At 37.3% G+C, this 24,688-nt stretch overlaps 1 protein-coding gene across 1 annotated transcript in view; it reads right to left on the bottom strand.

The window, feature by feature from the left end:
* BNC2 (basonuclin zinc finger protein 2) overlaps positions 1-24,688 on the bottom strand; it is a gene marked incomplete at its 3' end in the record, with an annotated part of 331,914 nt that overhangs the window by 220,553 nt on the left and 86,673 nt on the right. The window contains exon 2 of the mRNA XM_082497584.1: positions 15,572-15,772. Within this exon, the coding sequence (XP_082353710.1) occupies positions 15,572-15,772 (201 nt within the window). The remainder of the gene's footprint in view (positions 1-15,571; positions 15,773-24,688) is intronic.

Below are 24,688 nucleotides of genomic sequence, written 5' to 3'. Positions count from 1 at the left end.
AAAACAGCCCATTAAGAGTTGCTTTTTGATTAAAAACAAGTAAGTAATTTCAACCATGGCAGAGTGACATGTTTTAAGTTGACGTTTTGTTAGGATGAGTACCCTGCGAAACTCATAAAAGAGTGAAGAGATTCAGTGGAACATTAAGATTTACTACATACACTCAATGCCACTGTCACTCCTGTGCAAAACACGTCAACCCGGAAATATCTGACTCAACAGCCCTAAGGTTATTTAGAATAGAAAGTGAGATTTTTACATGTTTCACTTTGATGCCATGAGAGCAGCTGCATTAAGTTCTCTCAGTGGTTTTCAAAACCCAAATAAAATGCTTGCTCTGTGTTTTAAAAGTTACTGTGCAAATGTGTGCCACCCACCCAGTCTGTAATAGCTTACATTCACCATTTTCAGAAAAGATAAACACAGCAGAGAAGGAAATGATAATATAAAAACAGCCTGGCACGTGAAATGAGGAAAAGCATTGTAGACTATCTGGCAAGACAAAGCACACAAATGTTATTTTGTGAAAATTAATAGCATCTGAAATTATACTCCCGTCCCAGTACTCTCCCCCAGCTTCATGCCCAAATTAAAGGTATTTTATCTAATTCCCAGTTGAGAGGTTGCTAAAAGTGGTAAGTCACAGCTGTGTTGACATTGAACTTCTTGAACACAGAATACCAACATCACACTGACCCACTCTGCAGATGCTTCGTTACAAGCAGCACCAGTCACTTGATTTGGAATACCTAACCTAGCTGTAAAACAAACTGTTAATCTCCAGCTCCTTCTCCAGTTAAAGTCTTCTTCACAGTTCTGGAAACACACCAACACCTTATTATGTTTATGCTAATCTTATCTGCATTTTGATTGGAATTTGACAGTGACCAGTGGTTCAACTCAATGGTACCACAGACACCGCTGAGCACAGGCCCCCACCTACTCACCGTTTTAACTAGATGCTCTCTCTTTTTGTTCCCACAGAAATCTGCAACACAGTGACCTTCAATTTAAAATACAACCTAATTAACTACCCTTTCTGTTGAAAAATTTTGGTGTAATGTTGATATCTGACTTGCCTGGAGAATTTCAATTATGAACAGACTTATTTTTTCTCTGCAACAAAACAGACAAAAAAAGCACTGGACGTCAAATTCTGCACACAGCTAAACAATGCTTCTTTGTAGCAGATATCAGTACTCGCTTTGATACACCTTGTTTCAGAAAATTGTATTCTCATAGCACTTTTCCTCAGTCAACAAAATTACAACTACCTATGTGGGTGAGAATACTGTAATTGACTAGTATGGAAATGGAAATTACAGTACGGCTGCAACATCTGCACAGTAACTTCACTTCGGAAGACTGCGAGCATTTAATCCAGTTCCTGAAACGCCACTTGAAATTTGGGCTGGAGCTAGAAGCACTGGCTTCAACAACTCGCAAAAGCTAATGACCAAATTTAGCACTTTAATCATGACTTCAGTAATTACAGCAACTGCTGAGGTTTTACCTCCGCGAAGACAGATACTTTCTAGACTACAGCTGTCTAACACGACAACGCGGACTTCTGCCTCATGTTCTGAGCAGTTTTATGATAGTAAATGACTATCACATGTAGAAGTTACTGCAAAGCTCTAGCAGCAGCCTGTTCCTGACAGAGCTGACCAGCAGCCACACGTCACCCCAGGTAGGAGCCAGGGGCCACGTTTCTCCAAACTGTATTACGATAAGCGGACCCAGAAGCCTACACGGCGATCCAGCTAGCATTTTTTAAATCCTTACTGTGTTTTTCAATATTTTAAACTGGGGGTGGGGTGGGGGGTGTGTGCGCTCTTGGGGCCATGGATGCTTACGTTTCTAGATGCCAATTTCCATACCTATGTTATGGTAGCGGAAGAAAAAATATCCTGAATTCCAATGTAGAGAATATAACGGTTAAGAGTAATATAAAAAAAATAAAATAATGAACTTATTTTATTTGGTACCATGGAACCAGTGACAGTTTTGCAGTTCTTCTCAGTGAGTCTCAGACGGCATAAATGGTTTAACAATGGATATTATTCATAATTCAAAATGAGAGTCCTTATCAATCAATTACATACTTAAAAATATAAAAAGAAGCTATGTACACTAGATACCTGACATGATTATAGATAATATAGCAAAAATCCATTTAGAGTAGGTAAAGTAAGATACAAATATTTTTAAAGATGAAATTATTTAGAATTCGGATCATTTTAAGGACTGCAGAGTTAGCTTCGAGAGAAATACTTTTCATATGGACTACTATGATTTTCTATAGATATGTCCAGACTCTGTGTTACGGTGGTTACATAGATACATTATTCATGTACTCGAGTCATTAAAAAATTATTTACAAGGATGCTGTATTATTGCAATGTGGATTTTTTGCATGGAGGCTAGGGTGCGTTGTGACTCTAATTCAAAGGCGGTAGAGAGAAAGGGTTACAGGATTCATAAAAAGCATGTAGACGAGATTCAGACTGGCACACAGTGTGTGATAAAAATCAAATATGGAACATAATGAGACATATGGAAACGTATCTTTTGTGCAGGGAAGGATGAATCACAAGTTCACAGCTGGAATTTATGTGGATCCTTATTTAGTGGAGCATCTGTAGCCACTGTTTAGCTACATTCCCACATCAACAACAAAACGGTGCCACAGAAGAGAACACATGCATCAAGCTCCAGCTGGTATCTGCGCCCACCACTCCTTTCTTTTCCCTGAAGCCACATTTTGCCAGTTTTCTTTTTACAGTTTGTGGGCGTATAAACATGCATATGCAAGTCAGTGGATAGAATCAAAACGCCACACCTGACCACTGCTGAATTTTGGAAGGGATGGGGATGTGGTATAGAAGGGATAGGTTCAGAAAGAAAAACCCAGTCATTCAAAATCAGTCTCATGTCTATACCTTCGCTTTATGTATTTTACATGTTCATGTACTTCATGTACTTTACCTATTAGAAAAGTTTCATTTCAGTTTGCTATCATTAAAAAAGACCTTTAAAAATGCCGATTGAAAAATCGTAGAAAACATGATTTATATAGGTCTATTTGGAGAAAACCAAATTTCAACTTTGTAATTATAAAATTGCATATACTTTGGACTGATTTAACATTTTCACACCTGACTTTTAGCTTCCCAACATTAGCAAAAGCAAAATAAGAATGTGGAAAAAGACATCACTTCACGTCTAAGCAACTTTGAAGCAAAAGATACACAAACACAAACTGAAGATGTTTAAAGTGGGGTTAGTTTTGTTTTGGGGATTTGTGATGTTTTACTTTTTAAGATCATTGCTGTCTATACTACGAGTTAAATGATTTCCTTCCACTGCCTTCTGAAAGATTTCGTTAATGAAGGTTTAGAGTAATGAAACATATTTATGCAAGAATAAAATTGCATTTTAAAGTAAAAAAAAAAAAAAAGCCCAGCACTCAGTAAACAGAGGACTATTTTTTTTTAACAGCTAGCTTATACCACACAGTTTCTCTTAAATGTGTAATTAAAATTTTGAAGAACCTATATTTTAAAGGTCATACTTCTACAAATATTGCACTATTCGAAAACAGAGTACAATGCTCTAATACTTTAACCCCTTCCCCAAATGTTACTTCTACAATTATTGCTTCACTTAATACGTATTTCAGATGTGCTTCATCATGGAACAAGCAAAACATGAATTGCCTCTTCCTGAGGAAACACTGTAGGAAAAGCCCTCAGACCAGTTCTGTGAGTATAGACTATACTTGTATTGATTTCGGTGAGAACAGGACTAGGGTCTTAAAATTAAAATTTGCTAGTGTTGTCAAGTATTGTTTTTCCACAGAAACCTTTTGTACCAGCAGAAGAGTTGGAGATACCTTGTGTTTGACCTGTAATAGTGTACTGACAGGCTATATCTCAAACAAACCTTCACAATGGAAAAAATAGAAATTTGTTTACATAAATTATCAAGTAAGTCCGATGATGTAGGAAATTTACAAACTATTTTTACTGTTTTCTGAATATCTTCTGTGTTCTTGGTTGTGTTTTAAAACCCAGCTTTCACTTCTGTCCTTAGAGAATCAGCCTGAGATGCCACTAATGAAACTACGTTCATTATCGAGAAAATAAACCAGTATGTATCTACTTCAATTTTTCCTCAATTTTTAGGAAAAAGAAACCAAAAAATGCCACTTACAGTAAGTGCTATGCCAAAACTGGAGGAGTAGCATTTTCCTTGGAATGAAAATTCACTTATCATGAGAGAGATTCTATATTTGTGAAATTCTTGTAAATAACATCTTTGAATTGCTAAATACTAATTTAATATTACTGCTCATGCAACCAATTTTATTTTTTTAAGTATTTAAGGGAGGACAATGTCTTCAGAATGCTACATCAAAAGGTAAAACAAATACACATTTACAAGTGAATTAAAATGTTTTAGTTGTCTTTCTTATTTATCCCTGCAGAGAAAAATCAACATCTCAGTAGATTCCAGAGCAATATTTCAGGAGGTCTTGCAAAATAGTGTAGTAATATTCTATTTAGATCACTTTGTCTTTTTTGTTTAAAGTGATTTTGTATTCTAGGAAAGAGGGAAGCAAAGTGGGAAGAAACTGGAAATTCTACATGGCACAAGACAAACACAGTGAGCCATATGAATTTCTTAATGTAAAACGGTGTTTAAGATTCAGCTATCACTATTCTAGTAGATATCCAACACTTTTTTAAAAGTAAAACAATGATAAGAAAATTTAATAAGAAAATCTATGGTAATGAGATCCCATATCAGACAGAGAGATGCCATACCTTATTTCTACACGTGAACAAAAAAACATATTCAGTGAGTTGAGGGTTTCTTCCTATCAGAAATGAATTGATTGATAGCCTCCAGGTTAAAATTTATTTTCCTTAAAATAATCTGATCATTCTTTCTCATTCCCTCTCTGTCTTCTCCCCTGCCCTGAACTGAACTTTAGCATTGCATTAACAATGGAGGGGTGGATAGGAGGATCTATTAAAATGAGTAACTCACTGCGTAAGGTACTTTTCTTGCAGTATGCTCCATCTGCATGAAGCCAACGTTTTGGTGTGCTGTCTGCTGCTGTAACCAGTTCTCTCCCCGATATCAATGAAGCTGTGCGTACATTTTATTTTTTTATGCAAATTATGGCTTTGGAGAGGTCATGCCTCAACACCATTGAATTAATAATCAGCCAATCTGTGATATAAAGAACATATTTATAATCATCAATCACCTCTCAGATTATTACATTGTTTGCAGAACATTACAAAAACCATTAAACATCGGGCATTTCTTTATGGCATTCTGCATAAAGATGCAGCAAAGCATACGAATAAATCTCTTTTTGGGGAAGCTTGTGTAGCGAGCACTTTTCCTGATATCTTTAAGGACACCAGCAGTTAAAGAGTGAGCTGCTTTATAAAACTGTTTGTGCACCGATGTTCGAGTTACACTTGAGGGACATGGTAATTTAGAAAACGGAATTTTCGTTAAGGCTTTGAATGCTAAAAGAACCCCACCCCAAACCCTGAAGAGACTCCACAAATAAATCACATTATTTAACCTTGAACAAAAAAAAAAAAAATAGAATCCTCCCAATTTGTAGCACAAAGATAGAGTTCTTACACAGCTGTTAAGTTTTCCCTGGTTTAGAAACAGTAAGCCAGAAGTTGTTTTTGCTTTTCATACCTGCTTTCCACAACCCCTTCTTCCCTGCATTCTAATTTAAAAGAAAAACTAATATTAGATAAAGCAACACATAATTTGACAGCCTACCAGTTAAATTCTGACAGGGTCAATAAAATGAGAGCTTGCAGGAGTCCCAGATGAGGAACACTTTCATGAATGCCTCCATTGTGTAAACTCTCCGTATATCCTGCCTGCAAATGACAGTCATATGCCACCAGCTGCAGGAGGCATTCCAGCAATGTCAACTGCTGTGGGGCATTAAGGCAGGGTAGATGAGTTGGTACTCCTTTATATTTCTCGCTGGCTAGAGCAAGGGGCTGTCACGCTTAACTCATTCAAGTGTTATTTTTCTAAAGGCTATGGTGTTTATTTAGAAATGTAAGAAAATATATAATTAAAGCCTTGCTAATGGAGCTCCTCATTTTAATAGTAGTTTTATTATATAAAGCCAGCTGGAAGTAATTATTTTTTTCCTTGCACACTCTTCATTAGTTTGTACCTCCCTCCTCCCCAAGACATCTATTTCAGATGTTCTTATCAAATTTAAGTATTTTAAAAAGCAAACTGTCCAGGGAACAAACAGCCACTAAAAGTTACGATAGGAAACGTGAAAACCTCAATGTCCACTACTCAGAAGTACGGTCGAGATTGTTTTCCTATGAACTCCATTTTACAGATTGCCATAAAATTTAAGTTTTAGAGAATTCCTGCAAGGAAAAAAAAAAAAAAAAAAAACGTGGCACATTTTTAATTAAGAACTAAGTCTGAACACAGTGATATAGGTTTGTGGTTTTAATTGTTTTTAAACAACTCACTGATGTCCAAGGTGATTATTTTTTGTCTGCCGTGTAGGAAAAAAAACGGTGTTCAAGCACTCTATGACTTTAATTTTCCCATTTTTCTTGATATTTGTTTTGTCAAATAAACACAAAGCTCATATTTGAGATATTGGAATACAAATATACTGAAGGCTCCTTTTTAAATATTAGCAATACCTTGGTTAAGAAATTGTACAAAGTAGAGATCAAACTGAGATGCTTTTCAGCACCTTCCATGTGATAAGCCAGGGCATCACACGTTTTTATCATGTTCTTGCACACAGGCACACTGAAATACAAAACACTGAACTCTCTGCATGTCAGCACATACATTTGGCTGTCCTTGGAAGGGATGCTTCTCCTCTCTGCACCTCATCTCTTCTTAAATAGTCCCATATAATCAAGATTCTTTTAATTATTCAATTACTACCAAAAAGAGTTTTTCTTTTAATATGTGTTCAGATATATATAGAGAGCAAGAAAAACTGTAGAGAAAGAAAAATGAGGAAAGGCATAAATAAGTAAAGGATATCAATAATGATCTATCATAAAATGACATTTTGCTGTTGTACTTCCGCAGGAGCCGTAACATCTCACAAGACATCCCTCTGAAAGCAGCAATAAAACTGCAGTACAGTACACAAGGTCTTGTATTCTGTGCAGGCAAAGGGCAATGAATATGCTAAAAGGAAATCAATCTGCATAAAAAGATATGACAATAACATCTTCGGGTTTTTTTGGTGGGTTTTTTTGGTGTTTTGTTTTTTTTTTTTCTTCCTTAATGAGAAAACAAAGAAGACAGAACACTTTGGGAAGGCAAATTTTTATGTAAACGAGATTAATTCCTTTCAAAATGCTACGTTATTGATTAAATTACATTCTATCCTACTGTGTGCTACTTTTCCTATGGAAAAGTTGGGAACTCCAGTTAGCAAGGGAGTCTTGTAAACACTTCTCCTCCAATTTAATTTCATATTGAACTACACTGCCCCAATTTCATTTTCAGGTTTCTGGTTCAAAAGATTCAAAACTTCAGAGGCAAACTGGAAGCAACCATAATTTTGCACTGGCTCCCAGGGTAACCCATGGAAAACAGCTCTCAGTAACTTATACATGAAATCATACACAGGCCCGTAATGTCTAAAAGCTCATACCTGACCAGAGACTTTAACAGAAAACCTCGTTAAATTTCGGGATTGTGATAACATGGTAAGTCAGGTTTACATTTCTTTAAGAAAGTGCAATGCCTAACTTCTTTTTTTAAAACAAAATATGTTCATCTCCTTAGCGTCTAAATAATAGAAAAGATTAAAATACACAAGAGCAACTTTCTTTACCACTGTAGAATCTCGTCCTGCAAAATACCTGCACGTTCAGCTTCATAAAAGTTACCCGCGTACCGAAGTCTTACAGAATTGAGCTCCCAGCTACAGCTCACTCTGTAGGCTAAAACACTGCTATCTGTAATTCTGTACCTGAACTATATGCTGTCCCTGATGCATGACAGGGCCTCCAATGACATGAATGGAAAACACATGCTCGGATCACTGCGAGGATATGATCCTTTATATTCTATTTTCCTCTCACTGGTACACACCAAATGTTGAGTTGTTCATCTGAAAAGACCTATGTTGTATGACATTTTCATTCAAACCGTTCAAAGACAGAAGTACCGCATTTTGAAGTTACCGATCTTTAAGAAATACACTGTGGAATGCATGGAGAAAATACGTATGCAGAGAATCAGGTAATCTATCTCCTTCCCTGGAATTCTGGTTAAATAAAGTTTTGAAAAGAACCATCACAAATAAATTGTGCCCATCAGGTGTGCCTCACTGTTCCCCGGGTTGTTAAAAATTACTGAGAAAAAGAAGAGCAACTAGAGCTCTTTTCAACATTAGTCACAGTAGGTATCACAAAAAAAAAAAACCAAAACCAAAACCAAAAACCCAGAGACATTTACCACACCACTCAATTTCTTCTATAAGGGGCATATTCCAAAATGCACAGGTAGGCAGACTGCAGCACTGATCTCTGCTGACGTATTAGTGTTGTGGTCCACTTCCACATAAACATCATCTCAAATATCACAGTAATGACAACCCTGGTATAAATTTTCTCACTTTCCATAGAGCTGCTTAAAGTACCACTTATTATTCACTTTATAAGGAAAGCTTGCTGGCTCCTGTGCTGTGCATGAGATGGAATGGCAGGATCGTAATCGTGTCATTTTCTCTTCCGAACTCCCGTGCTCTGTAAGTGGCAGATGACACTCTCTCCTTTCCTTTGCACAAGTGCACAGACACGCATCATCGGTAGAGGATGTGGATGCAATGGCTTCCCCAGAGAGTCAGAATAGCATCAATGGTACATTGTTGGCAAGTTCACACCGATCAAAGCAATTCTGAGACACTCACCCCCCGCCCCCTGAAAGCGATGGCCTCTCTATGACAAAATGTTGTGTGACACAGCCATACAAGTGGCACTGTTTTCTTTGTCAGTGAAGGAAAATCATTTAGAAAACAGTTTTCAAGTATTTCAGTAAGGGAAAGGAGGCATTAGGGCATTACTATAATGAGTGGAGTGAGCAGTAACAAAGCAACAGATGCTTGTCCATAGGCTGATGTACAGTCTCTTATTTTGGACATTTATTAGACAGACTGATGTTAAGCTAAAGAATGCATTTTGCCTCATTGACAAGCTGTATATAAACACGCGGACTTTAATAAAACTGCTTTGTAAGTTTACCCCTTTCTACAGGCAGGCTGGGCAAAAAATAAATCCCTTAAATACAGTTTATCTAGATGCTGAAATTTTGTCATTACACTTTCTGAATTACAGCAAAAAGCTGCGTTAGTGATTCTCTTTCTGAACCAAAAGATTAAAAGACAGCAACAACGGAATTCTCCCTTTTTCCCTTTTCTCTGTTTCAGCCTTCTCTTTTTTGAGCCAGTATGATTCATCACCTCCTGGGTATACTGGGAGCCCCAAGTTTGGAAATTCTTCTAAACTGCGAAGAACCATTAGTCTACAAGGCAAATCCTTTTACAAAAGCACAAGCAGTATTCTTGGAGAAAAATAACTGAGCAAAGAAAGCTATAGACAGCATATATTTTGAGCGTTTCTAGTAAAAAGTAAAAGCTCTTTAAAGCTTTTGTTTCTGATTGTACTTTATGACGGCAGTTCTGTATCAGTGAACAGAGTGTTCCTTTGCAATCAGCACAGTGTCACAACGACCTGGCAAATGCGAATGCTTTCACTATCACTACAGTCCTTGCAATCTTGCCTCAGCTGTGACCCATTCACTTTTGCCCCAACTTCACTAAGATGCCTTACTCAGCATCTAATTAGTTAGGGAAGATTTGCCTTGGCTCTTAACCCTGACATAAGAGCAGGAGACTCTGCTGCTGTTATATACCAAATCTGTTCTGTCACTACATTAATCAAATCCCCATAAAACGATACATGAATAAGTAACTACTAAAATACAAAGTAGAAAAATAGAAAATAGAAGAACTGTACATTTTAAAATGTTAAACACTAGTGCTTATTGCACAATATATTTCACTATGTGCTTTAATATATGCTTCAATGCTTCATGCAGATTTTACAGTTTTGTGCACACATATCTCAAAGTTAAGCAAAGATCTGACAGTGTTCTTAGCACGTCATCAACTAAAACATACAATGGCACAAATATGTTCAAACACTGTATGTATATACGTGCAAGATTAATACGTATACAGAGGAACGGGAAACATTTTGCTATGCCTTACTTCTCCTGCAAATACTGAACACAGTTAAGAGAAGCTATCGAGAGGGGGTTTTTATTTTTAATCATGTATCATGCATATAGCCATGTATCTGTCGCTGCATGTACTTTTATGTCTAGTGCTATATGCCATACAAAACATCCTGCGCTTTTGTCATGTACGATATTTTCTAATGCCTCTATTCAGAGGCACATCAGAAGCAGCACAATATTCTTTATGCAAATATTTTTAATTTGCTAAAAGGGCATAAACCATAAGAGGTCTAAACCATGCTTTAACAAAATACCCAACAAAATTAAAGCAAGTATCTGAAATGAGACAATGTAACCTGATAAAGCTTCTGAATTCATACTAGCACATGAACTTATTCATGAAAAACAACAAAAAAAAAAACCACCTGGGGTCAGCTAACCTTTAAAATGGTGTGATAAAAATATATATATATATTAAATAAAATTATCTTTGCTGACACTTACTGATAAAGGCAATTCTCAACTACCGTAAACTACAAAATGCATTTTAGCAATGTTAATCTTCCTCCCAAAATGTTCATAATAAATCAATGTATGGAATTATAGCCTGTTGTCAAATTAAGTTTGAACTCTTTTTGCATGTACACCTATACTAAAAGAATAGTTATATGCTACAGTAAAACAGTTAATTACTTAATAAATGTTAAAATTGCATACAACACCTATGACCAGCAATCCAGGAACATTTAAAAAGCTGCCACCTTCAATCCATTAGACACTACACTATGCTCCTATTTTTAAATGCTGGTTCAATAAACAGTTTATGTGCCTATGTCTACATCAATGTTAGGAACTATCGGATTGAAGAATACAAGTACAGCTCAAAACAGGCAGTGCACGTTGTATACAGTTTAATATTTCTAGGACTATTAATGTATACTCCACGTATTGTCGGTATTATTTAGCTTTCCTTGGAATAAGCATGCATTTATGCAAGGAAAAAAAGTTGAATTTACTGTACCATATCTCTCATGAACAGACGCGTCTATATTAATATACATCATTGATTTAATTTTTAGTTTTCTTGGCTTCCCGCTCACCTATCTAGAAGTGATTTCTCTGGTGATAACTAACACATCATGCTAATGAGAGAATCTAATGTACAATAGAGAAATGTCACTACTAATAATATTTGCATGAAGTTAAATAAAGCAACTGTAAGAGAATGTCAGACAGTTGTTCTTTAATAAGATACAGTTACACAATGAAATTATGTTGTTAATTTTGTTACATCATTGAGTGAATCCTAAATTACTATATAATGACGCACAGATCCATTTATAATTCTGATATACTGCATTTTCACTCTCACATTGAAAAAAGCTTCTGGAAAGGCTATTACCTTTTTATCTGAAACAGATTAAACATACTTCTTTCTTAACAAAAAGGTACATGGCTCTGGCATTTTGTGTCACTGTGGGTTACAGCCATTTCTCTTACGGTCTCATTTCTGAAATGACTTTAAAGTATTTTAAAACATTACAGCCCTTAAGGTAACTGGATGAAGAAAAATGACATTTCTTATTCTGACAAATGCACAAAACATTTATGAAAGCAGACAATCACAAAAGCCTGCTTTCTTTAATCAATCAAATCCAGACCTTCTTTTCTGTTGTTAACAACTCCTTGCCAGAACTAGAATGGGCAGTGGGTGCCCTGGACTTAACCAGATGAGCATGGAAGAGAAGCCAAGGGTTTCTGCTCATTCTCGACCTGTCACTGATCAAAGTGACCCAAAGAAGCACTCCTTTTTAAAAGTTAAGATTTATGCCCTTTGAGGTTATCAGACATTCTTCTGTATACAGAATGGGATGACCCCTTTCAAGCGAATCACACACTTTTACATGGACAAAAGGTGCATAGGCAAAACAATGCAGTCAAGTGGCCATGTCATAAACTTCTCACAGGTAATTTAGGAGACTATTCCTCTTCTCCTCTCACCCCACCAAAATCTAAATTTGCTCTGGAATGTGGAGATGACATTTTCTTGCGCTCCCATTCTCTAAGAAAATAACCCCAAAATAAATGCCATCATACTTGCTATTAGTAACACAAACCTGTACAATCAATCCTAATTTTTCTAAGACACATACAGTTCCTTGTCGTAATGAAGTAGTTTTTCCTTTTATTCTGAGAAAAGTTATTCATTCCTATAGTATGCAAATAGCAGTGCAGTGTGAGTTGAAAGGTAAGAGGAGGGAGGGATCGCAAGGTTTTGTTTTGTTCTAAATCATTCTTCTTGCCATGCTTCTATCTTTATACTAAAAACCTGCTTGAGATTAAGTTACAACTCCAAGGAAAGTGATGGGGCTCAGGGTTTGTTTGCTTCTAAAAAACATGTGGAGAGCCAGCATTATACTTAGAAATTTAAAAAAGAAATGTCTCTAGCATTACTATGTATAGCTGGAAAAGTTTCATTAAACAGTTCTTTCAAACCATGCCAAACTTTGCTTGCAAGTTATGTACATTTCATAACTTCATGTTATTTGTACTGATGAAAACAATTTTTCTCAAAGCATAGGAAAAATTTTAAAAATACTTACATTTCCAGAAGATGGATTGAAAATAATTATTAACTAACAAATGGATGAAAATAGGTAACAGGAAACAATACTCAAATTTTTAATGATTTAGAAAGCACGACTGGCACTCAGACACGAATTTGCAGCTGCACTTGCATACAGCCTGTGCTTATACACTGCGTGAGCTAGCAAGTTATCACAGCCTTAACAAATCAGAAATATAAGACAAAATATTATCCTTACAGAGGAGAGAAATGCATTTAGCAAAACAACTTACCCTCCTCTTAAAAGCATGATGAAAGCATATTTGGACTGAATATGCTTAGCACATGATGAACAAACAAACAAAATATGACAAGGAGATTAACACAGTACGCGAACGCGTTAAGTACAGACTTTTAAGAAATAAATCTGTTCGACATTACCACCTTTGCAGTGCTACTGTGTATGTATTCCAATGGAAGGATACACACTGATGCAGCACCTACCACACATTTAGTCATTTAGTGCATTACTTCTCTCCTTCTATACAGAATACAACATGACCACGCGTGTTCAATAATGTACAAAATCCAGTTAATACTCAAGAATTAGCATATTTAAAATATTATTTAAAAAATAAAATAGAAACCAAACAGCCTAGCTTACATGCATAAATGTTTGGCTTGCTCTAATGATCTAGTTGTCTCAAATTATTTGACCCCCTTACACATTGTGATGCTCTTTTATTTAGTTCTGTTTCCTTTCTTTGTCAGTGTTGAACATTTTCTAGTATTCCAGAGACCACTGAGGCTAAATCTGTTGAAAAAGGTCTAATAGTAAACAGGCAATCTAATACTATCTATGTGGTTCAATCGTCATTTATCAATTGATCGTTATCTGGATCTAGTTATGTTAACTCTTTTGTGACTGAAATGGAAAGAACCTTTTCTCCACACCAAAAAATTTAATGTCCCTTCTTACTAAAAGAATAGAGCAGGTAACTAGAGTAACTGCTTTCCATGCTATTGCTCAATATCAATATATCCAAATATGTTATGTATCACAGACATGCATACAGCTGATAAAGCTTGTAAGCAGTGCAGTAGCAGTTCACACTTTCTAGTACCAAGCAGTGTTTTTGAAATGTGATTCTCTACCAGGAAATTAACTTTTTTACTTTCGAGAATGGGAAATTGAACAGAGCTGCTTATTTGCCTTATGTTGATTACATTCTATACCAGCGTACTGTATCAGCAGTAATCAGGGTCCCTCTACAGGATATATCAAAATATTCCTTATTCAAATGCCTTCATCCTTTCCAGAGCTATACTGCTTAAACTGTCGTCCATAGACAACCGCTATTGGTTATTAACTATCTGCTTTGGAGTTTTTCTGGGCTTTAAAGTTTTTTTTAATTAAATTACCATTTTATGGCCAGCATTCAGGCATGCTTTGTTACTGTAAACTATAAAAACCTAATTACTTTCCTTCTCTTTTCTTACAGTACAACGCCTCTCAGGTAAATGAGTTCATTCATCTTATGTCCAGCATTAAATAAAAGTCTAATATTAATATACAAATCATTTACTAACTCCTGTTTTGGCTAACGCAATATTTCAATTATTATCAGTCAGTGTCAGACCATAATTGGAAACTAGTTTTCAGAAAGGCAAAACGTCCCCTGGTAGGGAGTCACCCTGTTAAAAACCTCCAGGTTGAACTTCCCTCCCCTGCTTGAGCCCCGTCCAAGCCGAAAGTTTCTCTCTCTTTTTTTTCCTCTTTTTTTTTTTTTTTTCCCTTTCCCTTCCCCAACTCTCTCTCCCCCCCCCCCCCCCCCTTTTCCTTCACCCAGAAGAGCCAAGCAATTGTGCAAGATTAGCTATAACACACGGGGCGCGTATCACCAAGTGCATGGTACAGAGACACTGGCTCCTGTGATTAATTATCAGTTATTACTGGCCTTGCAGTAACATTTTCGCTTTCCCGTCAGAACCGGCATACCAAGCTGCCTTAAACGCGGCCCCCGGTGAAGGAGCAGCTCTGGGGAGGACGCCAAGGCACAGCTCCGCAGAGATGGGGGGGAGAGAGAGAGGGAGAGGGAGAGGGATCGAGCGGGGAGAGGGAGCGGGAGAGGGACCCGAGGACTGAAACTGTCTCCTCTAACGACCCTCAGCTCCGCGCTGGCAGCAGCTCCCGCAGGACGGCTCGCCGCTCCTTCCCTCCGAATAAAACTGTGTTCTGCCACATGAAGTCAATTACGCCGTGCTGAGGGGCCCCCTAAAATTCAGTATCAGTTTGATTTTGGGGGCTTATGCACTCAGGAAGAAAGAATGGAGTTTTGCTGGGATAGCAGATACTTTTATTTATGGGACGGGGGGGAGAGCGAGGGGAAAAAGACTGGAACAAAACAAAAGCAAACAAAGAAAGAAAAACAGTCTTACTACGAGGAAAGCTCTATTTGGAAACTTTAAAACTAATGCTTTGCTTTTACTTAAAGCTTTAGTATTTTTTCCTCTTTTAAAAAGGAGCCCTTAGGGAAGCAATGAAGTAACCATGCACATTCCAATGACATAGTTATGACAGTTCAGAGGCTAACTATGTAGTGATGAATGAAACAAAAATGAAACATGGAAAGAAAGAGAAAAAGGAGGAGAAAAAAAAAAAGAGCACAAAAATAATGCCATGTTTAAAAATAAACGAAAGTAACGTACCTGTTGGGACATTCTGAATAAGAGGTTAGTGTCAGTGTTCTGCCATGTCCCCATGAAACCAGAGTCGGTCGCTGCCGTTCTTGTTCCGAACTGCATGGAGTTGTCAGTGCAGGAGTCTCTTAAAGTCAAGTCTCTTGCCCTCTTTCGCTCTCTGTGTCTCTGTGTGTGTCTGTCTCTCACATCCACTTCTGCCTCTTCTGACTGAAAAGTGAAGGTGGATTTTTTGAGCCTCTTGGCAGCCAGTAGCAGGAGTGTAGTGTAGTTAAGAAGCTAGCTGCACTGTGCGTTTCATTTGGGAAGGGGGGATTCAGGGGAGAGGGTCAGAGCTTCTTTCGCACCTTCAGCAGAGATACCCCTATCATTTATGCATAGATTGTGACTCCCCAAGCTCGCCTTTGCTCAGTTTAACAGCTGCCTGTCAGGTGTGCATGCAGCACTGAGGAGACCCAACCATCAGCTTCAAACTCTCAGCCACTGGATGTCATTGGATAGCAGAGCAAAGAGTCAACTGCACTGCTCCACTGTCAGGCACCAAATGACATCCTGCACTAACCCTTCAGTCTACAGATACACAGATACACACACACACACGCACGCACGCACATTCTCTCTAAGTAGCACAATGATCAGAGTGAATTGGGAGAAAGAAAAGGCTGTGGCCCTTTCCCTGTCTTTCTCTGTTTTTCCTCAACAATGCTGTCAAGTACAGCATGTAATATCTGACACTTGCCTACCACACAGGATTATCAAACCTTAAAGAAAAAAAAAAAAAAAAAAAGAAAAAGGAAAAAGCAAGCAAGCAAGCAAGCAACTACTCTTAAACACAGTCAATATTCACTTAGAAGTAAAACATAAAAGTTGGCCTGGTTATTTTCTAAATATTAGTCAGACAAGAATTGTGGGATAGTCGGTTCCTATCCCAAATAAAACTCTTACCAAAGAGGGGAAAAAAGACATGATCCAAGTCCTTTTGAAATAAAACCAGAAAGTCACATGCACATTTCATCTCTCACACCCCTCTCTTCCCTTGCCTACTGCTAAGTGTCTCACGCAGCATCGCGAGCAAGAAAGGACGGAAAAATGAAAAAGCTAGCCCTTTTTTCCCCTCCCCCAAAAGATCAAAAGTAGTTTTTTGTTTTGTTTTGTTTTTTTAAGTAGCTGGTTGAAGCAGATACAATACACCTTTCAAATCGTAAAGAACAAAGAAATGAATCACAGCAGAAAAGAAGTCAGTCCCACACAGTTAAAAAGTAACGCAAAAGAAACAATATTTTTCCTTTAAGATCTTTCTTCTGTACTTAAGGTACAGTACTATATACCAGGATAAATAATACTACTACAGAACTGGTTTTAATTACAATGGCTTTTCAAAGTGAATCTTATTTGAAAAATTCTCTTACCCACTTCATCCTTTACATACAGACAAGAAATCATAACTCTGCAAACAAACTTCATAAATGTAAAACAAAATTCATGCAATCTCATGAAAAATGGCCAGAGTATTAAAAAAAAAAAAAAAAGAGCTATCCTTTCCAACATAAGGAACATTCATCTTCTAATAAAATCTACAAATTTAGGAGGACAAATGTACCACTCACTGCTTTTTTCTTAACTCAGGAATAACAATAAACCTCACTCTCTGAAACAACAAAAGAAACAGAAGAGAGCTTCAGTGGCAGCTCTGTGTCATTAGTGTGCAATGAGAAAAGATGAGAAGATGTACACTATGTTGACACAAATGTGCCTTCCCCTCTAGACCCTGCATCTCTTGAAAGCTTTTCTGTTAAACTTTCCTCCAGTTCAGCACCATTAAGTACAAAAAAAAGTCTCAAAAGCAGCAAATTCAATATCCAAGAAGAAACAAGCAAGAACCCCAAGAACTGTTGCCTTAAAATATATTAAGTTCACCTGTGGTCAATAAAAATATTCTCTACTGGGGAGGGGAGAATGACACTTAGGAGTCAATTGTGCCAACAGTGGCTGTACCTTTACAGCTAGCTATTAGCCCCTCAAACTCCCTCTAAAATTTGCCAGCCTCTTCATTTCTGAAGTGGCACTCAGTGCCTCAGTCAAGCTGCACGCTCAGCTCCTGACCTTCCCACTAATGGCTGTTATTTGTGGGAGGCTTAAGGACACTGTCAATAGCAAGCTTCCTCCTCTCCGTTCTGCATCTCTTGCGCGCTCTCGCCCGTCGTCTTTATCTCCACCTCTCACCCCCCCACCGCCACCGCCACCCCCACCACCACCACCCCTCCTTCTTTTTCCTGTCCTGCCGTCCTCTCCCAGAGAATAGGAAAAAAAAAAAACCAACAACAACAACAACAAAAAACCCAAACACCCGCACACACACACATGCACGCACACACGCACGCGCCTGCACACACACACTCACACACACATACACACGCGCGCGCGCGCACACACACACACAAAATCAACTGGCATGCAGCAGCAAGCACCTGCAGTAATAGACTCTTTTATTAAAACTGTTATTCTGCAAGACTTGAAATTCCCGGTGGACCGGGCCATGTCAAAGCCGATATAATTAACTAGAGGCTCAGCAACGGATCAATTACCAGACAAGCAAGTGATAGTGAAATCAATGAAAGATCATCAGCCACATTATCAGTGTTGCAACTCATTAGGGTAAAACTGAGAAATGTGCTCAAAGCGAGCCCAAGCAAGGTGGCATTACAAAACAAAGGGCTAATTTGGAGACCCTGCTGTGAACAATCTGTAACAGAATTAGCCTTTTTTTCCCCTAAACTGCAGAGCTCAGTAACTAAATGTGACAGACTGAGAGAAGCAGTTTATTAAGACACCAACTCCAAGTTTATTTAGTTCATAAACTCTCTCCTAGAAAATCAATACAGTCTGTACAGGGTTATTAGGCTGACTAGCTAATACATCCAAATCTGGTCTTTCCAAGCAGAAATCTTGGCCAGAATGCTACAACCTTACATGAAATCTAAGCACATTCAGATCACTGTATCAAAAGAGCACTACCATTTAATTGTCAAACGCGTGACTTGGACATCACGGCTTCAGAACATTTTAAGGAAAGAAATATCTCCCCACCGCTAACTAACATGACAGGAAAGAAGCAAAATTTAGTCTGCCAGTTCCAGTCCAGCTCGGGTCATCCTTAAATTTACTGCGCCTACGGAGCATCTTGTTTGGCACAATAATGCCAGCGTATAAAACCGAGAAAACAAATACTTACTGGATTTCAACCAGGGATATGAAAAGTAGTAGTCACTAAGGAGATAAAAGTAATCATTGCAGGAAAAATACAACAGAAGTACACCTCCTACAGTAGCAGATTAAGCCTCCTCTAACTACAGCAACATGGGGGCAAAAAAAAATGACAAACAAACCCCAAACCAAAAAAAGAAACAAAACGGACATGAAATTTAGCAAAAATTGTAATAACCAGAATCCAGGCTCAGAAACCAGTATTTCCCTTTGTAATCTATTGCCCTCGGCTTATTGCTGTAATTCCTTTGGAGGCAGAAATATTCTTCGAATCATCTATGGGAAGCACAGGAACTACTTGTTAGTATACAAGTTTGGCACAAACTGAGTTGAAGAGTATTTTTTCTCTCCCCTTTGGCTAACTCATATGAGAATCAGAAACAGTATAGACAAGGTAAGGGCTCTAACAGCATTTAAAACAAATCCTTTTAAAAGCATTAAAAAAATCTCATTTTCAATAGATTTTTAATCAGGAATATGCTCTGCAAGTATTTCACTGCTATCCAATGGCATTTGTGCTGAAAGATAAAAGGATCTGTGAAATTATTTTACATTTTCAGCTCCTGGGAATACCCGGGTGCTGAATAGAAGAGGTGGCTACAGAATCCAGGTTCTAATGGAACTTAAAACTGCAGAGCAGTTGCAGTTGTCTACTTGTGTTTTTTGAGAATTTTAAGTGCTTTGTGGACTGTATGTGAGGTTAAGAGTTTTTTCTTTCTTTTCATTTTAACTAACACTTATTACTTACTATCAAAGACAATCACATTACACATGTGGCTTTGTGAATCTTTTAAAAATATAACAATGGTGATTTCATCTCTCCTTTTAAAACTACCGATACAGAAATGCGCCATATGGCAAGAAAGGATAGGGAAGGTGATTACAGAAAGCCCAGGTGATGCCAATAAGAAAATCGAGGCAGCAGAATGTGCTACATAACGTAAACGTATCTTATTTGTTCTAAATTCCACGACTCTGATCATTTAAGTGTTAATTACTTCAGTCAAAGGGTTAATGCAAGTAGTTCAAAATGACTAAACATCGAAAAAATATTTTCTTCTTTTTGTTCCAATTATTCTGCATTATTAATTAAGCTGTTAAAACATGCAACAGTTACTATCTTTTTAATGTTCAATAATATGTAAACTCTTTAAAGAGATTTTTGTTCCACGTCTCTGCTTTAGATATTAATCAAGAAAATAATTACAGAGGAATTTAGTAAAAAAAATCTACATGCATATAACTATGTACTGTACATGTACGTTCAACGAGGTCCAATTAGTTGGAAAGAATTTGCATTTCAGTTAGTATGAGCTAACAAGACTGTAGGGAGACAATGCGATTCTACTAGCAGGGCAAGAAAGAATGGTGTTTTTCTGTAAGCATTAATTCCCATAACTGATCATTTTAAAATGTTACTGATCTTTACAGTATTTGTTTTTCAAACATCTAGGAGTTCAGTATAAATGTTTATATTAACTGTACATGCAGCCGTGTCCCTGAGACTACTCCTGGGGAAAAAAAAAAAAAAAAAAAAAGATAAAACAGTGAGCACAGATTTATTATTTCTGTTGATTTAGTATTTACGTTTCTATATAATGATAACCATCAATCAATTATTCTAAAGAAGCGTTCCTTACATTTGGTGTTCATTCTCAGGATTCATTAAAGGTACTGGGAAAAGATTCAGAAAATCTTTATGTCTTTTTATACAGACGTTCCAATTTTCAATAGTAACAATATATACACACGACATACACAGTCGGTGATCTCATATCTGTATACGGAGTTTTCCTAAATCTCTGTACCCTCGACTGACTTACTGGATAGTACCTGTAATTCCCAGAGTTCATTTTGCTGCAGATGTTAACAGTTTCTGTAATTTGTAATGACAGTAAACTGGCCTTTGCTCTTCCCTTATTCACTATTCATTTCTAGGCTTGGTTAAGTAGATAGCTGGGTTAAAGATCAGTGGTTTTTCATGTGACACATTCCGGTATTCCTCTAATAGCTCATCAGGACAAAACTGTCCCTGTTCTTGCCAAAATAATGAAAATGGTCCTCCACATCGCATGACAATCAGCCCTTGCTTGTGCCGAAACAACCCAGCTTATATAATTGAGTTGTTTTAAAGACAGTTTGTAACCGAGTATTCCATACTGCCTCCAAAAACGTATGTATTTCACCAAGTAAGAGAGTATTCTTCTATTTGTCATTACAATAATACGTGAGCAGCGACTCTAACGATCATCTAACTTGATCCATGGATAACAACGAAGTTGTGAATTGTGTCTGATCAGAAATATAATCTTATACTTGAAAATTATGCAAAGCCATTTTGCTAGTCATATTCCGAGAGGTGGTGATTCTACTGTGGAAATGTCATTCTTTAGCACCCCCTTCTCCCTAAGAATTATACAAGGGGCTCACGCTGCAACATCTGTTAGACTCTATGAAACGTTAACAGATGTCTAAAATAAAAAAAAAAGAGGGGGGGAGGATTAATAAAGGAAACCTCCTCTGAACAGATAATCCACCCAAATTTCCATATCCTAAAGAAAAAAAAAATTGGCAGCACTGTATTTTCTCTGAAACCTGTCATCTTTACTTTGTAAAACATTTTTGTGCGAGTTTTAAGAGGTAACTTCTGACTTATAACCAAAATGCATAGGACTGATTATGTCATCATGCAACAATGAGACTGAATACTTTTTAGCCCCCTGTGTTCCAAATGTCCTTGCTTCTCTAGCTTATCAACACTACTGTGCATTTAGGAATCTGTTTCTCACTTTGATGTGCGTGCCTAATTCACACAGATTCTTGAAGTGTCCACACCTATATTTGACACCTTTTTTTTTTTTTTTTTTTAAGGAAAACTTTTCAGGTCAAAAGTGCTCAGTATGCAGATCTTCAGACAATTGAAGCATGGAAGAACTTTTCAGCATCAGTAAAGTTTTCAAACTCTAGCCTACTCAAAGTTAGTTATTTATCTTTTTTTTACGACGGATATTTAATTTCTTTCCCACTACATATTAGGTGACGTGACAGGACCTTTATCCTCAAAGAAAACTTTTGATTATGAGTCTGAAAGCGTACATTCCTGTTACGAAAGCTTCAGTTCCCAGCAAGCTGTCACACTGCAACTGATCGTGATCAGGTCTTTGCCAAGCTATGTATCAGCACCCCCTACCACAAAACCTTACAAAGGCTGCTGTGACACAACACTAACAAAAAGTTAGGTGAAAACGGTGACCTGTTGCCTGCAGATCAAAACCTCATCAAGCAGAGATCATCAGGGTTTTAGTCACTCAGCCACTATGTTTTAAGAAGTTACAGAAACAAAAGAATAGTCAAATACAGAAAAAGTAAGCACACAGACAAGGCAAATCCATATACGCGGTCCTTCAGCATTTAATGTGATCACAGTGTGAATGTTGGCAGAGATGCCCAGCTGAAGGTTTGGGGGATGAACATGAACGTGGGGGATATTACAAAAATTAGAGGAAAGTTCTTGTCAGCTGTAGGTGGTGAATAATATATACTTTTGTTTTCTTGTTTTGCTTTAGTTGTGGGTTTTTGTTTGTTATTTAAACAAGCCAATACTGGGAGTTCAGGTCACCTGAACCTCCTTTTTGCAAGGGAAATCACATCTATGTTTCTCGACCTACTTTGTAAAGGAGATATGTCAAATATACTAATTTGCCAGCTCAACAACAGAGGAGCACACAAATGAAACACAGGAAATCAAAGAATCATGATTACAGTGGATACACATATATAAATGACAAAATGCAGGTGAAATGGGGGACACAGAAGGTTATTAAAACAAATAACTTGATAGAAACCTTGTAAAAACACACAACCTAATGCCACGCAATGCCCCATTCTAAGTAATTACTTGCTGTTTAAAAGGTATTCTATGCATCAGCATATCATTTAACTAGTAATGACCACAACATATATGTGGATAATACACTAAACAAAAGAAGTTTATGCTTTTCTCAGAAGAATTTTACATGCCTAGCAAAAATTTGGTGCAAACCCGTTAATTTACAGACAGGTACACAGGGCAGCTGGTTCGGCATACGTGGCCCAGTTTCACATCCAGTCTTTGTTTCATATCTGCATTTGTGTCAGTGTCGTCTTTTTTTGACATAAACCCACCTATTTATTACTTAATTGTTTATACCAACCGGTAAAAGATAACCATGTTCAGGTACGAGGATCTGATTCAAAGCACAGTAGATACAAACAAGCTCCAGGAGACTTTGATTTAAACTCTGTATGGCCCACCACTGAAATAACAGCGGGATTGGGATATTCTGCTTTGATTTACAAGGAATTAAAAAAGACAGAGGGCACCTGACGTGCCATATAATACAGGAAGATGTATAACACAAAAATAAATGTATTTCACCTTTAAAATAAAATATTTCAAAACCAGTTGTATCTGCTGAGACGTAAGTTCAGGATTCAACAGAAATAGTAGCAAGCTCACAGCAACGGTTAAAATAACAATGCGACAACCCAATTTGTGTAAGTCGTCAAGAAAGAGAATTCAAACTCTTTGATCTAAAAACCCCCACATTTACACATGCTTACATCCACAGATTATCACTATACTATTACACAGGTGTACTACTATATTACAGCATCTTTCAGCTATTGATTATCTGGGGTTCAGCACGGTTTATATTTTTAATATACTATTAAACTCAGCAAGTTTTGCTGTTCTTTTCTGAAAAACATCCTAAAACTGTGGAAATTGTCTGCTGGACACTAGTTCAGTACAAGACCTTACAAAGCAATTTATCCTCTGGTAGTTAATTTCATTATTCTTGTTCTTTTGGTAAACTGTCTCCATAACAAGCAGTCTTTGGATCCCACAACAGCCTGAAGGGCTTAAGTGTAGGCTAAGCTTATGATCTGACTATTCGATAATATAATCTATTGTGCCACTTCCTAATAACAGTTATTTAGTGTCTAAAACATAAGTCTGTCATAATTAAACAACTAAACTGACCTAAAAATCCTGGTGGTTTATAGAACAGCTGAATTTTAGATGGCTGAAAAGACACTCCATGCACAAGTGCAAGACTGAATTAAGAGCAGCTATGTTTTTCTAATTACTGACTCATTCACAGTACACAGAATTGCCTGAACTGCCCAGTGTCCTACCAGCTCTCTGGACAATCAGGAAAAGCTGCATTAGCAAGAACTCAGCAGTCTCTGTCTCACTTCTCTCTGGAGGACCGGGGAAATGATGAGCTCCATCACCTGGCCAGCAGTAGCAGCAGCCACAAAGTCACCTCAGGGACTTGGACAAAGAGATTCATCTGCAGCCTTGGCAGCGACTAAAGTATGCCTTACTAACAGACAGTCACACGACCACACACTGGCACAAAGTCCTTTCATTAAGAGCTGTTGTCTAAGTGACCTGTCACAGAGTTTCATAAAGCAGCATTAATACTGTGGGCCAAAATGAGATTGATCTTTGAGCTTCGTGGTCTCCTGTTGACAACAGCGCATTATAAAACCAATACTAAATACTTTATAAACAGGTCTCCCTCCAGTGTATTAGAGGAACAGTGCATATTTCATGCCCTATAGTTAGGTAGCCACATATCCATCAGACAATTAAATAATTTATAAGATACTCAGAAGTGCAATAAGACTCAATAAACTTTTAAATACTTACAAGCTACTATTTTGTTTGAAAACATCAAAAAAAAAAAAAGGATACCGATACCTCACCTGCTCACCTGCTGAGTACAGAGCATCAGTAAAATTCAATTTTTATAACATATTTTTACCTGAAATATCCTCATTGCACACAAACAAATTCAGCTCTCCACTCATTTA

Source organism: Vanellus vanellus, assembly GCF_965231255.1.
Source record: "Vanellus vanellus genome assembly, chromosome: Z".
Lineage (NCBI taxonomy): Eukaryota > Metazoa > Chordata > Aves > Charadriiformes > Charadriidae > Vanellus > Vanellus vanellus.
This window is presented reverse-complemented; position numbering and strand designations above follow the sequence as displayed.